The sequence below is a fragment of the Lathamus discolor genome, chromosome 1 (assembly GCF_037157495.1).
Source record: "Lathamus discolor isolate bLatDis1 chromosome 1, bLatDis1.hap1, whole genome shotgun sequence".
Taxonomy (NCBI): Eukaryota; Metazoa; Chordata; class Aves; order Psittaciformes; family Psittacidae; genus Lathamus; species Lathamus discolor.
The window spans coordinates 37,462,971-37,478,361 of NC_088884.1; the positions used below are offsets into that span (position 1 = coordinate 37,462,971).

At 37.9% G+C, this 15,391-nt stretch overlaps 1 protein-coding gene across 3 annotated transcripts in view; it reads left to right on the top strand.

Annotated features, from left to right (window-relative positions):
- The window catches only part of UPF2 (UPF2 regulator of nonsense mediated mRNA decay), a 61,752-nt gene extending 46,576 nt beyond the window's left edge, over positions 1–15,176 (top strand). For 2 of the 3 annotated variants that reach the window (XM_065668080.1, XM_065668070.1), the window contains exons 18-22: positions 547–645; positions 1,376–1,543; positions 6,111–6,252; positions 9,902–10,022; positions 13,881–15,176. In XM_065668080.1, the coding sequence (XP_065524152.1) occupies positions 547–645; positions 1,376–1,543; positions 6,111–6,252; positions 9,902–10,022; positions 13,881–13,890 (540 nt within the window). In that variant the 3' untranslated portion in view covers positions 13,891–15,176. Of the gene's footprint in view, positions 1–546; positions 646–1,375; positions 1,544–6,110; positions 6,253–9,901; positions 10,027–13,880 lie in introns of those variants that run through there. The other variant, XM_065668089.1, reaches the window with a different exon arrangement.
- Positions 15,177–15,391: the final 215 nt, after the last annotated feature.

Below are 15,391 nucleotides of genomic sequence, written 5' to 3' on the forward strand. Positions count from 1 at the left end.
GAGGTAAACCAAGAAGTTCAGAATTCCTAAAATGTGAATTTGGGATTGGCAGATTGTAACATCTGTAGAAAAAGAACCCATCTGGTTGAGCCTGAATTGCAGTTGAAAAGTAATGGAAGTATAGAACAATGTGTTTAAACATTTTTGCTGTCATGTTGTGCTTTCCAAATACAGAAGGACAATCTTGAAAAGACCATCTGACTTTATGGAACTTAATGGAAAAATTAGTTAAATTAGTTGTGGTAGGGATAGAGGCTTTCCTTGCATTGTTGCCGTATCTAGGATGTGTACATACGATTCTATACACCCACACTTGTATGTCAGAATACTCTGAGTGGGCAGCCTTTGTAATAACTGATGCCATAAACATCAGCAAATACTTCTTCAAGGAAATAATCCAGGCTGAAAACTATTTCTTTAACAATTTTTGTTTGAAGATTTTGGTTCTGTATGGCAGGGAAGCAATACGGATATTTTTCCACTTCTAGTCTGAATATTTATATTTCTGAAATTAATGTAATAGAAGCTTTTTTCCCACTGCAATAGGAGGTAATGATTAAAGGAGGAGGACTGAAGCATGTCCCTTGCGCAGAAGATGAGGACTTCATTCAGGCATTGGATAAAATGATGCTGGAAAATCTTCAGGTATAAATACTTATTTTCTAAAGTTAATATAATCTGCTGTCCACTTAACTGTATTTAAGTAAATAAGTGATTAATGCTTATCTTATTAGAGAACATGGATTTTTCTCTTAATTGTGGCCTCTTCTCTGCAGTTGACATATTTGGATAAGTAGCTTTTAGTAAAATAGCTGTTTATTGTATTTGCCTACTGAATACATGACATGGACATACTGACATATTTTACTGGATGAATAACTGCATGAGATACTACACAATGCTTTGGACCTTACCTTAGGCTATCCAAGCCTAGGTTTAACATGTTTATAATGTATCTGCATTTAAATGCACATAACCTTCAAGTCCTTTTTGTTTTGTTTCAGTCACATTTGGTAAATATTTGAGTAAAGCAAGCCCTGGATGAGGAATGCATTAATAAGATGCAATGAAAAAAACCTCTTGAATATATAATGTCCATTCACAAGTGTGTCTAATCGAGTCTTTAGATTTCCTTCCTTAAAAGGTTGTTATCCAAAATTCCTTTAAAATTTGAAGTATTCCATCCCTGTAATTTTCTTCTTCACAAGCAAGGAAACCAAAGGAAAATGTAGTAAAGCCTAATACATGTATTTATATATTACATTGTTTTCCTGGAAGGTTAAACCGTTTTCAATCATGAAAATGAGAATGTTACCAGACTGACTGACATGTTTAGCATCTGATCATTCATAGAATTTACTTCTTTTGATAATAGCAACGGAGTGGTGAATCTGTTAAAGTACATCAGCTGGATGTTGCTATTCCTCTCCATCTGAAAAGTCAGCTCAAGAAGGGTCCCCCACTTGTAGGTGGGGAAGGAGAATCCGAGTCTGGAGATACAATGCCATTTGTCATGTTAACACGAAAAGGCAACAAGCAGCAGGTAAGGTTTTACTTAAGGTATTGTTTAATAAACAAAACCTCTTTTGAAAGTCACACTGTGACTGGAAGTCACGGGATTTTTTATTTCTTCATCCTTTTCTCAGAAGGGGATACAAACAGTTTTGATACATGGAAAATACCCTATGTAGCTTCTTGGAATCTTGGTTGCTAATAGAAATCATGTAGAAAAGTTATGTGGTTAAACTATACCGTTACTAATTATGTTTGGCAGTTACACCAGTAGGACAGAGGTACGTCTTCCATAGATTTGAAATATAGATGTGGAAGATGACTGGATGCAGTTGGTGGACTGCCACTGAATGTTGAAAGGAGTAGGAGGAAAAGAAGGAATATTCCAGAATCTTTAAAATTCTGCAGATTTTTCTGAAAACACTTTCAGCTTCAAGTCAAGATCTGTGGTGTTTGCTAAATTCCATTTCCCAAGTAACTGCCACTTGGCTGAATTTGTTCAACTTGCAAAGAAAATAGTTATTTCTGAAGATTTTTAGAGGACTATTCCAGAATGCACTGAGTGCATCTCTTGGAGAAACTCAAATGTAAATCATGTTGATAAAACAAATAAGGCCTTTGCTTCATGCAGCCAAGCTATATATTTGTCTTGGCTTTCTCTAGTACATATTTGAATTTTCCTAGGTCAGCAAATGCATAGTATACAAATCAATACCTAACGCATTCCAGATACATTTCTCATCATGGTTTTGGTGTTTTAAAGAAACCTTTTCATTTTGGTTGTATAAATTGGTGATGAAAATGAATGATTTAGCTTATATGGAAAGCAAACCCAAAGCATCGTTTCATTCCCTGCATCTGTGCCTTTTAAGTGTTTGGATCTGTGTTAATACTTTTGTTTGACATATTGCCTGAGTTGTGACTAGTGTAACAATTGAGGTATATGAACATGAAGCAGAATCTTCCTCTTACTTCACACGAAAGACACTTCAAAAATTCCATGTAGAAGGTGAGATGGTCTCATCTCATGAAACACTTGAACTAGTGAATGTGTGCTGTGCTAAGCAAGTGCTTAGTGTAAGTGGCAATACCTACTTGAGTGGGCACACACATGCTTGCATTTACTAGTGATGATTAACTGATTTCCCTACTATATTAGTTAAGTTACTCTGTTTTCCTGGAACTTGAATGTTGTATACAAAGTTCTACAGAAGTTTTGAGTGGGGAATTTTAACTGTTGTTGTTAGGCTAAAAAGAGATTTAAGAGAATGCTGTTTAAAAAAGGTGTTCAGCTTTTTCAGGATAATTTACTGGGAGTATCTGTAGCTACCAGGAATTTTAGTATCTTCATTTTCTGTGTGAGGGGAAAATATTGCCAACATGTGGCTTAAAAAGAAAGCAGAACTTGTTCAGGAGTTTTCCCTGTTCCTCCCCCAATATTTGGTTTTGGGAGTAGGCTCTTCCTGCCAAAACTCCTCTCAGTGTTTCTAGAAATGTAGAAAACAGTTGCTTTATAGACAACTTCAGCTCTTGAGTCAGTGAAAGGCTTCTTTGTCCGTATTCTATATTCAGGGGAAAAAAAGTCGTAGTAGTCAGTTTTAATAAAAAGTAAGCAGAAAAAAGAGGTGGAGTTGAAATGAAAATAATTATTCCTTCTTGCAGTACTTTATTTTCAATCTGCATGAGCAGAATGTGTGCAGAGTTGCTGTGTTAGCAGTTGGTTTGGTCTCTGTTCTTTGTCAGTGGTGCTGCTGCTGAAGCTAGAAGCGTTCACTCTAAGAAAGAACTCACTGATGGAAATGGAACGTGCTGTGCTTCCTTGCAGAGGTAGGAGGGTAGCTAAGGTGCAGTCACTAAGCACTCAGTTCACGTACCAGGGTTCAGCCAGGTTTTAGTGGAGCATTGTCAACTAGAGTTCTTTTAAGAAACACAAAAACAGCTGACTGTTATTGACCAGCATCATACAACCTGAATTAAAGTCATTGCAGCCTGATAGTAACAGGGACACCATATTTTATCTTTATTGTCACACTGTGATTTACAAAAACAGGCAATAGGAAGGATAGTAGGTAGGCCAGTGTCTTGCAGTAGATCACTGTTTTTCACCCGCAGAAAGAGTTGTATGATGGAACTGACAGAACTAGTAGCAGGAAAACAGAACATAGTTTTTGGGGATTAGACTATGGCATTGTGGTTTATCCACAAGCCCCAAGAGAGCAAGGGCAAATAAAGACATTGCCATCATGAGGTATTAGAGCTGAGGTCTATCTAATACAATTTGATGGTTTGAAAATGGTAGGTAGGTGTGAACTAAAGTGGGATTTAGATGACAAAGTCTCCTAGTGTCAAGAAATTTGGTTAATACCTAAGGAGAAAGGTGTCATTTCATTTGAAAGACTTTTAGCAAGGTTTGATGAAAGAATAGTAGTATCCATGGAATGGTCAAGTCTGCCCTTGAATATGAAGTTCTTTATCTCGGTGAAATGTTTATGAAATCTGTAATCTAGTCATTTGAATGATCATTTTTGATCTTTCTTCAGATTGCCATCTTGTGAGTGAAGTCGTTATGTCCCCATCTCAGATTTTATAAGGGGGTTTTGCATACATTTTCACCATTTGCAAATCAGAAATGTTTCATTTGCTAAGTAATCATCACACTAAGTAATTGGCATCAGTGATTTGACTTCAGGTGGTAACTGTGATTGCCTTGAGGTAGTGACTCAGTGATGCTCTGTTAATCATTGGTTGGTTTTTGTATCTGTTCTTTCATGTGCACCCTTCTATATTTTGGCTGTCTTTTTTCTACTTTAAGCATGCTGTCTGAAAACGCCAATCCCATTAAGCTGATAAATCCATAGAACAGATATAATGTGAAGCACGTATTAAGGTGGATTAGGAGTTTCATGGTGAAGCTAAGGAATTCTTTTTGTCATGAAATGCTGCTAATCAGTTATTTATGTAGCCTGTGAAAAGCTCATTCGACAAGATCTGAGAACATGCAGAGAATGCTCAAGAATAAGTAACTAAAGCTTGCTTTCCTGTTGGAATTTCAGGAACTTTCATTTTTGTTCTTACACACACACCTCAATAACAAGTTTGTATTTATGTTCAGTATAATATGCTGATACCCTCCAAAAAGTAATCTTTTGGCTGATTTGTCTCATCTAGCTATATGTTCTAGTTGACAAGGCTTCCTGTACCCAGGGTTATCTCAAGTCTTTGCAAGAGTCTGTCTTAACTGTTTCAGACACAGTTTATTTTCAAATGCTGGGTCTGAGTATTGATGTCCTATGCTCATCATTCATCTGCTGCTAGTGGGGCACTAGTATATAATAGATACCTTGAAACTGCTTACTAATTATTGTCTTAAACACTAACCATATGTAGTGAGGATTTTGCTTTTAATATAAATCTTCTCAATAGAGTTTTTGGTAATGTATCTGAAGCTTTTGGCAGTGTAGCAGAAAAGAACACTTAGAAATCTGCTCTACTTTTATGTCAATGGAAGTAGATCTCAGATGACAAGAGCAAGCAGCAGGATTCAGAGTAGGTCATGGAATATTGAGTTATTATCCTTAAATGCATTACCCTGCTTACAGCGTGGAAGTATTTATTTCTAGTGGACATGCAGCTGAATGAAGAAGTTACATTTTTCTAAATGTGTTCACTAACTTCAGCATTAAGGGGTTTCTGAAAACTTTTATTTCAGTTGCAAATAAGATTAAGAATCCCTGCTTTTTTCTTTTTCTTTTTTTTTTTTAACAATTAAAAGCAAAATTCTATGGGAAGAAAAACTTGGATTTTCTGAGTTGGGGGGCGGGAGGGAAGCGTTTTCCCTACTCCTCTCTGAAAATCTCAGCTATGTTGTGTAGCGGGTACTTTTGTAGGAGTAGAACCAAGCTTACCTTTCATGTAGCTTATGGCAAATCAGATAATGTGTTGAGTGTATAGTGTGGATGTTTGAGTGTGGGGGAGGAAGAAAAGGTTAAATTTGACACCACAGTTGTTTCCAGACTAATAAGCACTGTGGAGGTGGAATCATTCCTAAAAGGAAAATTAGCTGCCGAGGAATGCTGCGGGATATCTGAAATGCTTGAAACACTTCTCCTCTGTTATCACAAGGGGTAACAGTAGAAACTCTGCTCAGGGGTTTCCTCTCTTTGGAAGGTAGAGACCTTTGGAGGATGATGCAACTTTGAGCCGGCTACAGTGCTTTTATCTCAAGACCAGTGTAATTCACTCTGAGGGTATTGGCTTCCATGAATACATAAGAAAGAAAGCATATGGTTATGTGTTCCTGGTGAAAGGTGTTTTTTTTTTTTTATTTCTATAAATACTGTATGTAATAGTGTTTTGCCTTAGCGGTGCATCAACCTTATTCTCTGTATCTTTAGGAGGGCTGGATGTCTTGTATTTTCTCATGCATCCCTATGTGAAATACAGTTTTAAACCAACAACACACTTTCCAGTAGAAACTTCGGTAGAAAGCATATCATCCCAATAACCTGGAAATACCCATAACCTTCCTGTATTTTGGATTGTTTTGTGTTTGTGGGTTTTTCTGTGATGAGCACTTAAAAACTTATTTTCACTTGCAGTTTAAGATCCTAAATGTACCAATGTCTTCCCAACTCGCTGCAAACCACTGGAACCAACAGCAAGCTGAACAGGAGGAGAGAATGAGGATGAAAAAGCTCACTTTGGATATCAATGAACGGCAAGAACAAGAGGACTACCAGGGTAAGAACATTACCAAGTATTTAATCTTTATTTTCTGAGGAACTTTTGTGGATCTACAGAAAATATTCTTTGTGATAATTAGCAGTACAAGTTTTGAACATTGATTTGTAATACTTAATGGAAAACCTATGTTTTAGTTTGTCATTCATTATTTACACCCTTGTCTTCTGTGCTTGAAGGAGTTTGTATAGCTCTTCCATGAAATTGAGTTTTCAAGTGGCCCTCAAATTTCAGCATTTCCATTTATTTTGGGAAAGGAGAAAAAGGGAGGTTGTTACCTTAAAAATAAGATAACACAAAATTAATCTGATGTTTGTGGCATTGTCTCCATTACTGCAAGACAGCTGAGTAGGATACAAGAGCAATTAATCCTGTGCAACTTAAGCTCTGCTTTTTAGATATTGATAGGTATTTTAGATATTAATAGTATCTAGAATCTTCATCAGTCTTACTGAGACTTGCAGATACTAAGAGGTAACCTTCACCTGAGAAATAATTGTCTCTGCTTCCTATTGCTAAAGATTCTAGGGGTGCTACAAATCTGGAGCACAAGAATATATTAACAGAGTGAAGGTTTCATACAAATTTATATGACCTAATTTGATTTGTAAAGATAGCTAAGTCTGGCATTTTGGAACCTGAAAAGACTGCTGCAAACGGTTAATACAACAGATTATACAGCCCTAAACTGGTTTGTGTGCTTGCTGTGTTTGGTTGTGGGGTGGTTTGTTTTGGCTTTTTGGTATTGTTTTTACTATCTGGCTTACTCAGATAGTAAACAAAAGCCAGACCAATAAAACCCATGGTATTCAGCTCTTAGCATTTCCATTTAACATCTCCACTGTTTTGGTAAAGATGTTGCAGTCAGGTGGCAATTACAGTATAAGTATTTCATTAACAGGAAATCTCATTTAAGGTATTTAGTGAAAGGTCATTATTCATCAAGAAATGGGAAATTTAAATTAAAACAGCTCTAATTCTAAAGCCACCATGGAATCTATCACTCCTTTCAGAACGTGGATAGTACAAGAACTAAACTTGTAATCTAAAAAGGGGTCTTTTTCCAGAGTGTCTACAGAGCTCTGGAATGGTACCACAATATATTCTTAGTATTAAACATTGTAATCAGCTTAAAAACTTATTTTCTGAGGCACTCCCCTCTAATAAAGCCCACTTGTGAAAAAGGAAAAGAAACAGTAGACTCTAGAATTAGACATTTTCAGGCTCTTTGTGGGTTTTCCTCATTAATGGTATTTCTGATACTTCTGCTGGTCAGAGCATTTGGATTTTTCTGCCTTGTCATATGACTTTGGTATCTTTAAAATTACTTTGTTTAATATAAGATTTTATTGTGAGCAATTGTGCTTCTTATCCAAAAACAAGGATCGCACTGGTTTTGTCTAGGAGAAATGAATCAGGAACTGATCCCAATTGAGAACAAGTCAGCTTGCAAATAAACCATTTATTTTTTTAACTTTCTCATAAATTTCCAGGTGCTGTGTCCAGAGATTTAAAATAGGAGGAAAATCAACATAGAAGAAATGGGTTTCCCCATAATTGACATCCATTTTTAAAACAGCTGTTGATTTGGTTTTTATTAATTTGGGTAATACACAATAAAACCAAACTAAAAGGAACCATTTAATCAGGTTAAATTAAACAGACCAAAATACATTCCTTTTTGAAACTATTTTTTATTTCTGTTTTGTGCAGTTCCCTGTTGCTTGCCTGTACTTGGCGTGTACCCATTGAAAGAAAGAGTTGGGTTTACGTTTCTGTTTCAAGCTTTGGAGTTAGCAAGGGAGGAAGAAATCTCAATTTCTGGAAGAATGCCTCAGAGTTGTCCTATCATTTGCACATGTATTTGGGTTGGGGGTTTCTTTTCATCTGCACAAAGTAGCTGATAGATGAAAATTCAAGTCTCAAAGTAGTATCAGATGGTTATTTTATACCAACAATGTTTATTAGTATTACAAGCATTTCTAACTTAAAGAAATATTTGGAACTGGGTGACTCTAGACTAGTGTTTTTCTGCGTAGATGCTTATTTTCTTCACTAAAACCAAAGATGGGTGACATGCCTTCAGCCTAGCTAATACATGGTGCTCCCTTGCCACGTCTTTGTTCTGTTATCTTCCCCATTCCTCAACTTCTCAGTTACTGACTTTTCACAAACCCTGATATTTTCTTTCACCTGCAGTCTGGAAAACAGAAGAGACAGGCAGGCACATGCTTACTGCTTCATTGCACCTGGCTGGCAATGAACCATAAACTCTTCTTATTTTCTTCCTGAGTCTTGTCATTGCCAGCAGAGCTCTCCCTTGGCATACAGAATTGTTTTGAAGGATGGTATTTCATGATGTTTACAAAGCTGGACTGTCAGTGTGTTGAAGGGCTTGCTTTGCCTTTTCCAGGTGTTGAAAAGGGAGTATACAGCGCATGAATACATGGTTTATTAACTGTTGACACCAATATTGTGTATTAAGTCGTTCATAGATTCCCAGTGTCCTTAAAGATTGGGTAGATAACTTACCAGAAACTTTGTGTGTGTTTCGTAAGTAGTCAGAGAATCTCATTAGCCTCTAGTTCTGCAAGTCATTGTGAGAGTAGTGGAAGTTCATTTCTAGCAGATGATGGGTATGTGTCTCCAATGAGATTACCAGAGATTAGAGAACCAGAGCAGACTTTCAAACGTAATCTGTTTTAACAGTTTATTCTGCTTTTCCTCTTCATTTATTCCATCTGTCTCTTTGCTGAGTAATGTAGATTCTTGCACAGGGTGGGCTGTCAGAAATACTTTCATTAGATGCACTAACATATGGGCAAGGGGTTACATGGAGGTTCCTATGATGTGTTTGTAATTATAGTGGGTACTTAATAACCAGTAACTTGGCCTGATAAAGAACCATTTTTATCATTAAATCATCTTTTAGAAATGAAGTTGCACTAAATGCCAAAATACAATACTTACCTAGCTTAAACTGCCCAAAAATTAGATGTCCAGAGCTAAACTGGGTAGTGGAGGCTTCTTTCTGCACTCACCTATTTCTTCCCAACTGATCATAAAATGAAAATCTGATCCATAGGACACAGTAATGTAGGTCAGCTGAGTCACATCTTCAGGTGTCTGCCTTCTCTGTAACAGGATCCTATTATGGGTAGCTTAGGCTTAAATAAATGACTTCTCAATGCCTAATTTTAGGACAGGTTTCTTGCTGAGTCTTTAATTGGCAGCAACATTGTCCAGGTGTTACTATTTCAGGGTAGTTTAATGTTGTGTCTTCTTTTACTGCTGAGAAGGTTTGTCCCTGATCATTGATAAAGAAAGAGGTGGCTGATATCTTTAGAAATAAAAGGTCACAGCCCCTTTCTTAAGCACCTGTGATTAAAAGCCATCCCTGGCAGTTCCTTTTGTTCCAGAGAACACCTGGAAATGCAAGTTCCTATTACGGGGTAGTTTGGGTTTGTCAAAGCTGTCTGTGCAATTTAGTAACTCTTTCAAAATTAGCTGTTGTGGAATAAACTGAGGACTGTTACCCTGAAGCATAGCAAGGTGTAAACAAGGTGTCTGTTTATGGCAGTGAAATGTGCTTGTGTAAATTCCTCATGCATAGAAAATGTATTTCACTTTGTTCTCTATGAATTTACAGAAATGTTGCAGTCTCTGGCACAGCGGCCAGCTCCAGCAAATACTAATCGTGAACGGCGGCCTCGGTACCAGCATCCAAAGGGAGCACCTAATGCGGATCTAATCTTTAAGACTGGTGGGAGGTAGGACAATCTTCCTTTAACTGTGGTAATTCTGGTTCTAAGTAATTACCTTCGTGTTGGAAACCAATAATGATCTGTGTAATGCAAGTGCGGTTGGTAGTAGGTTCCTTTCTAAAGCATTCGGTTAAAACACTGAGCAGTTGTTTGTGCTTCTAACACAGTGTCTGTAAATGCCTGCTAGACTGATGCTTGGAAGCCAGAGGATTATTTGTCAGTTGTGAAACGACTGATAGCGGGGGGGTTGGAACTAGATGATCTTGAGGTCCTTTCCAACCCTAACTATTCTATGATTCTGTGATTCTATAAGATGCAAGTCCTGCTTTCTCTGTGAGAGGGGGAGAGGGTATTTTTGAGTATCCAGAGAAATTCCCATTGTGCTTTTTCAGTTTGGTGAATTTGAGAGCTACACCTCTGTATTCGAAGCTCTGAATGGAAAGTAAATATAGTAAAGGTGGGGAAGGGGGAGGAGAACCTTTGATTTATGGTGTGCAAGAGCATACCAAAACCAGTATTAACATGAAAAGAGCCATTCCAGATTGCCTAATAGACATTTTACAGCTTTAATATATCTCAGTGTGTCTCTTCTCACTTCGGGTAAGCTTGAAAATAAGCCATTAAATTAGCCCTGCAGCACAAATTTGAGTAAATGGTTTCAGGTGAAACACAGACTGCTTTCAGGTTTCTCTTTTCTTTGCAAGTTAATTCTGGAGGTGGCTGGATAGGAGCAGCAACTGGGAAGGGAGAGTTTACCTGCCAGTGGGTCTGTCTTTGTTAATGTACTAATCCTATTGCCAACTTCTTTACTACTTTGTGGTACATTCTTACAGTCATGTAATAACTTCCTGGTGGTCACTCAGTCCACTGGGACCCTCTACAGATACTGATTGTACCCAAAAAAAGCCCTCTTTGGAAAACAGACTGCAGTTTAAAATAAGTATTGACCAGATGTAATAATAAAATGAGCAATGCTGTCCGTTTAGCTGTTTCATACCACTGCAGCCTAATACTGTTACAGAAGTACAAAGTATTCGGTTACACCGAGTCGCTGTAATACTTGCAGGTGTTTCAGAAATAACTATGCGGTTGCCTTCTTCTTGTCTTTCCCAAACACCTTGCAGCCTATACAAGGAGAGCGCTGCAGTTGTTCTTTACATACAGCAGCCAGATCACTAGATGTGATATTTACAGATTGTTTTTCTTCAAATGTAGTTCTTTTGAAAGCTTTTCATTTTCAGCTGGTTTTGGAGAATATAATTTAGGACTTGACTTAAACTATTTGCTGTAAACTAGGTCAGGCATTGTCCAGTGAACAGTTTAAGTAGTGTTTGCTTGTTCAAATAGCTGTGCCATGTGCTTGCAATTCTGATGTAGTTTTGTTTTATGTAATTCACTCTTTGTTCCATTTAATCTGTAAGCTCCTTAAAGCAGGGACCAGCAAGTTTGTTTTAGCAGGCATATTTATTTGTTGTATAGTGACTGCTCAGGCTTGCAGTCATGCCTCAGTTGAGCCATCTTAGCCTGTACTGAGGGAAAGTTACTTTTCTTAACTCTAACGGAAATAAGGCATTTTAGCAGAGATAATATTTATTGGAGTCTGTGGCTTACCACATCCGGAATGGATTGTCTGTCACCTACATTATACAGCTTCTGATTCACAGGATATATTGAGGATTGTCTTCTGACTTCGAAATGTGAACTGCAGTCCCTACCCTCATGTTTTAATGAAGAAGTTACCCCACAGACTCTGAGGACACTGGAGTATCTTCCTATTTGCCAAGAGCAAATAGGAACTGAGCTATTAATTTTAGTATCTGTTGGGAGAAGTTTTCCCTTTCCTACATGATAGAACCAATTTGTATAATTACAGATGTTATCACTTAGATGATGAGTGAGCTGTGTTGTGGTGTTTCTTCTTTGTATATGAAGAAGATACGTTGTTTCTTGCAGTAGTAACTCAAACTTATGGGAAGTAGTGATGCATGTGACTTTCTTTAAGTTATGCACCTTTTTATTCTAAATTTCCTGAGGTTAGGAATCATCTGAGTAACTACACCTCCCGGTTGATTCTATTGTAATGCACAAAAACCAACAACTCTTGTGTTGCTAAACATGTCGTAAGCACCATGTTTCAAGTATCTTTTAGGAAGTTAAATCTAAATTTACTTATCACAACAGATGATTCAGAAAGTGATGAAGGCAGGGTTGTGTTCTTGTATGGTTTTGGCCTTGAACAGCTGGATCTTGCTTTGTGATTTGGACCTGATGACCTCCAGAGGGCTCTTGGAACTTAAAGTTTTCTGTGATTCTGCTTTAGTCTAATGGGGTGCTAAACCAGAACAATTCCCCCAAATAACCCCTCAGAAGTGTTGCCTCTTTTGCCTGTGATAAACCCACTGTGAGTGGAAGAATGAAGTAGTGGCTGTGGCTGTACAGAATGCATTTTGTTAAACTAGAGAGAAATCTTTTGCAGTGTTTATTTTTTATCTATTAATGTCCTTTTTCTGTATTGAGTTAAATGCAGGGAGATATACAGGCTTTGTCAGATTTCTTGTTATTTAGCATGTGCAAAATGGTGGATCAGAAAGTGGAGTTTATTGCTGTTTATAATCACCTCCTTTTATAGCCTCAGGTTTTAAGACCTGCTAATCCTGCAAGGAGGATATTCTTTTTGGGACTCGTACATTTAAGGCTGATTTGCCTTAAAGATAACTTACTGTGATTCCATTAAAAGTAGGGTTCCTTGATTTGCTTCAGGAGAACTGGGAAGGCAACAGTTTGCACTCTTGCTTCCAGTTCTGTAGCACTTGGGCCCTAACAGAGGACTTTGGCTATGGAGCTGTTAAACTGAGCCCTTCGGGAAACCCATCATTCACAAAAGTAATTCTTTTCAATGATGAGATCGACATGGAAATACCCTTTTGCAGCTCTGGAGAACAGCCTCTCACTTCATAAAAGAGTGTTTTTCCTCTGTTTATAGAGGATTGATATAAATGGCTTGCTTATAAAGCGAAGTAAAGCCACATTTTATGAAATCTATTTAAAAACATTGATTGCCAAGAAAGAAAAAATAACTGCCCTGAGAAACCTGACTATGGAGAACAGGCCTGACCAAGGAGTTCATTATCTTGTTAAGCCTCTCCTTATTAAAAGCACTGACCTCAAAACTCACTGCTGTTCTCAAAGTATAGTGAAGAAAGAGGTACCTGTCTGCATCAAAAGGCCCGGCTGGGATGTGGACATAAGCTGACGAACTAAATCATATTCCATTTAATTGCTAATTTTAGTTCTCCTATTTGCATCTGACTTCTCTTTATCCCATTTAATAAAGAAAAATGAAGCTATAAGGGTAATAACAGGATGCTAGGATTTTATTAGTAACATACTCTTATAAGAGTATTGCATTAATGCTGAAAAATCAGAGTATGGATAATAAGGAGAAATGTGAATTTAACATGATTTCCTGTTTCAGTTACTGGACAAACACACTATCCATCACCCACTATGTACTTGGTGTACATTATATTTTGAAGCTTTGAATTCACTTCTTTCTGATACACCAGAAGTCTTTGGCGGCATAAATCTAGTTTCTCTGTTGGTTTAAGTCTAGCTTACTGTTGTAGCCTATCACTGTCATTGACTTCAAACCAGACATTCTGGTGTTGGCATGGCACTGTCTTGAAGTGACAGATCCACCTCCTAGTTCATCCTGCAGCTTGCACAATCTTTAGCTGTCATTTTCAATTATCTCTTGTACTCTTTAAAACAAAAGAGGGAAGTCATCAGTTCTAGAAGGGATCCCCACCTAGTGTTGGATATCTAATGTTAAACTATTTCTTTTCTTCTCCTTTTTCTTCTTAGGAGACGTTGATCCAGCAGCAAGTGTCATTTCATTAGGTCCTGTATCTCTGATGTTGTGGATAGTGGAGTCCTCCAGCGATTAAATGAGAGCAGTGGACACATCTCAGCATGTCAGTCTAGAGCGTTCAGAATCGAAACATGGGACAGGCTGGGGCCGTGGGGCAGAACAACCGCCTCCCCTCTTCCCCCCCACACCCTCATGGAACAAGTGGAAGCTTCCAGTCATGGCCTACCAAAAATAAAAATAAAATATATAAAAAAAGCAGCTTTTTGTTACAGGAACCACCTTGAGGGTCAATCTTCTCACGAGAGCAGAAGTAAATGAAGGAGATGGTTAACTTGACCAGTGAGCAGCTCGGTGAAAACGAAGATCAACCTGAAATTCAGATGGATTATACTGGAACTGAAAAGGTCTTTTGCCAGTTTAGTATGTGGGAGAGCAGAGTTCTAAACTCGACTTAAGTTGCGTTATCTCCGAATCGAGTGCGTTGCGTTGGAAGGATTTTCTTTGGGGGCTGCAAAGCTACAGTAGAAAAATGTAGAGCAAACAGTGAGGTCTAAAAGAAAACCCTGACACGGAGGAAAACTTCTTATCAAACACTCCTCAGCGAGAAAGTCTGTGGTTAAGAAATAGCCTTTTGCTGCCAGATGAGCAAGAAAGAGGGAGTGGGGAGGGGTGAAACACTTCAGAGCCAAGGAGGTAAAATGTCTGTTGAGGTTTAAAATAGAACGTGAAGTTGATGAACACAGGGTGTTGACTCGTACTGCTTGGAACAGCCTGACACCAGCCTGAGGACAGGGATGTAGTTGAGCCCATTGTATGTATCATTGAAAACCAAACCGTGCCAGTCAGCATAACAGGAGGATGTCAAGGAGTGGATCCGGATATTTTGTTGATCTTCATGGGTTGATAAGCCTCTGTGTCTATTGAAACAACAAAAAAAGTTAAAAAAAAGAAAAAAAAAAAGATTTAAGTCTGGAAACAAGTAGAATTTTTATTTTTTTTCTAAGTAGAAATGAGGTTTCTTGGTCTGTTTCTGACAATCTGTTATTTATTAGCATAGGTTTTTGTTTGCTTTCAGGTAGAGGTAGTTAATTGAGTTAAGGAGCTCATCTGTATGTTACTAATTCTTTTTTCTAGCTCTTTTAAAATCCTTTTTACCACTGTTTTGGGTTTCTGCATGTAGGAAGAGACTTGTAAAATTGTAACATTTCATACAGAAATGCTGCCCGATCTTCACCAGCTTCAGAAATCTGACCTTTGCCAATGCTGCAATAAAGTGTTGTACTTTACAACTGGTGTCTGCCTTTTCACATTGATGTTGTCTAAAATGATGTTTTGAAGAGTTTGTGGTGTATAGTGGGGCTGTAGCTTGGACAGTGCTTCATACAGGCAACATAGACACAGATACAAGGAAGAAGTTCTTTACTGAGAGTGGTGAGGCACTGGCACAGGTTGCCCAAAGAAGTGGCAAATGCTCCACCCCTGGCAGTGCTCAAGGCCAGGTTGG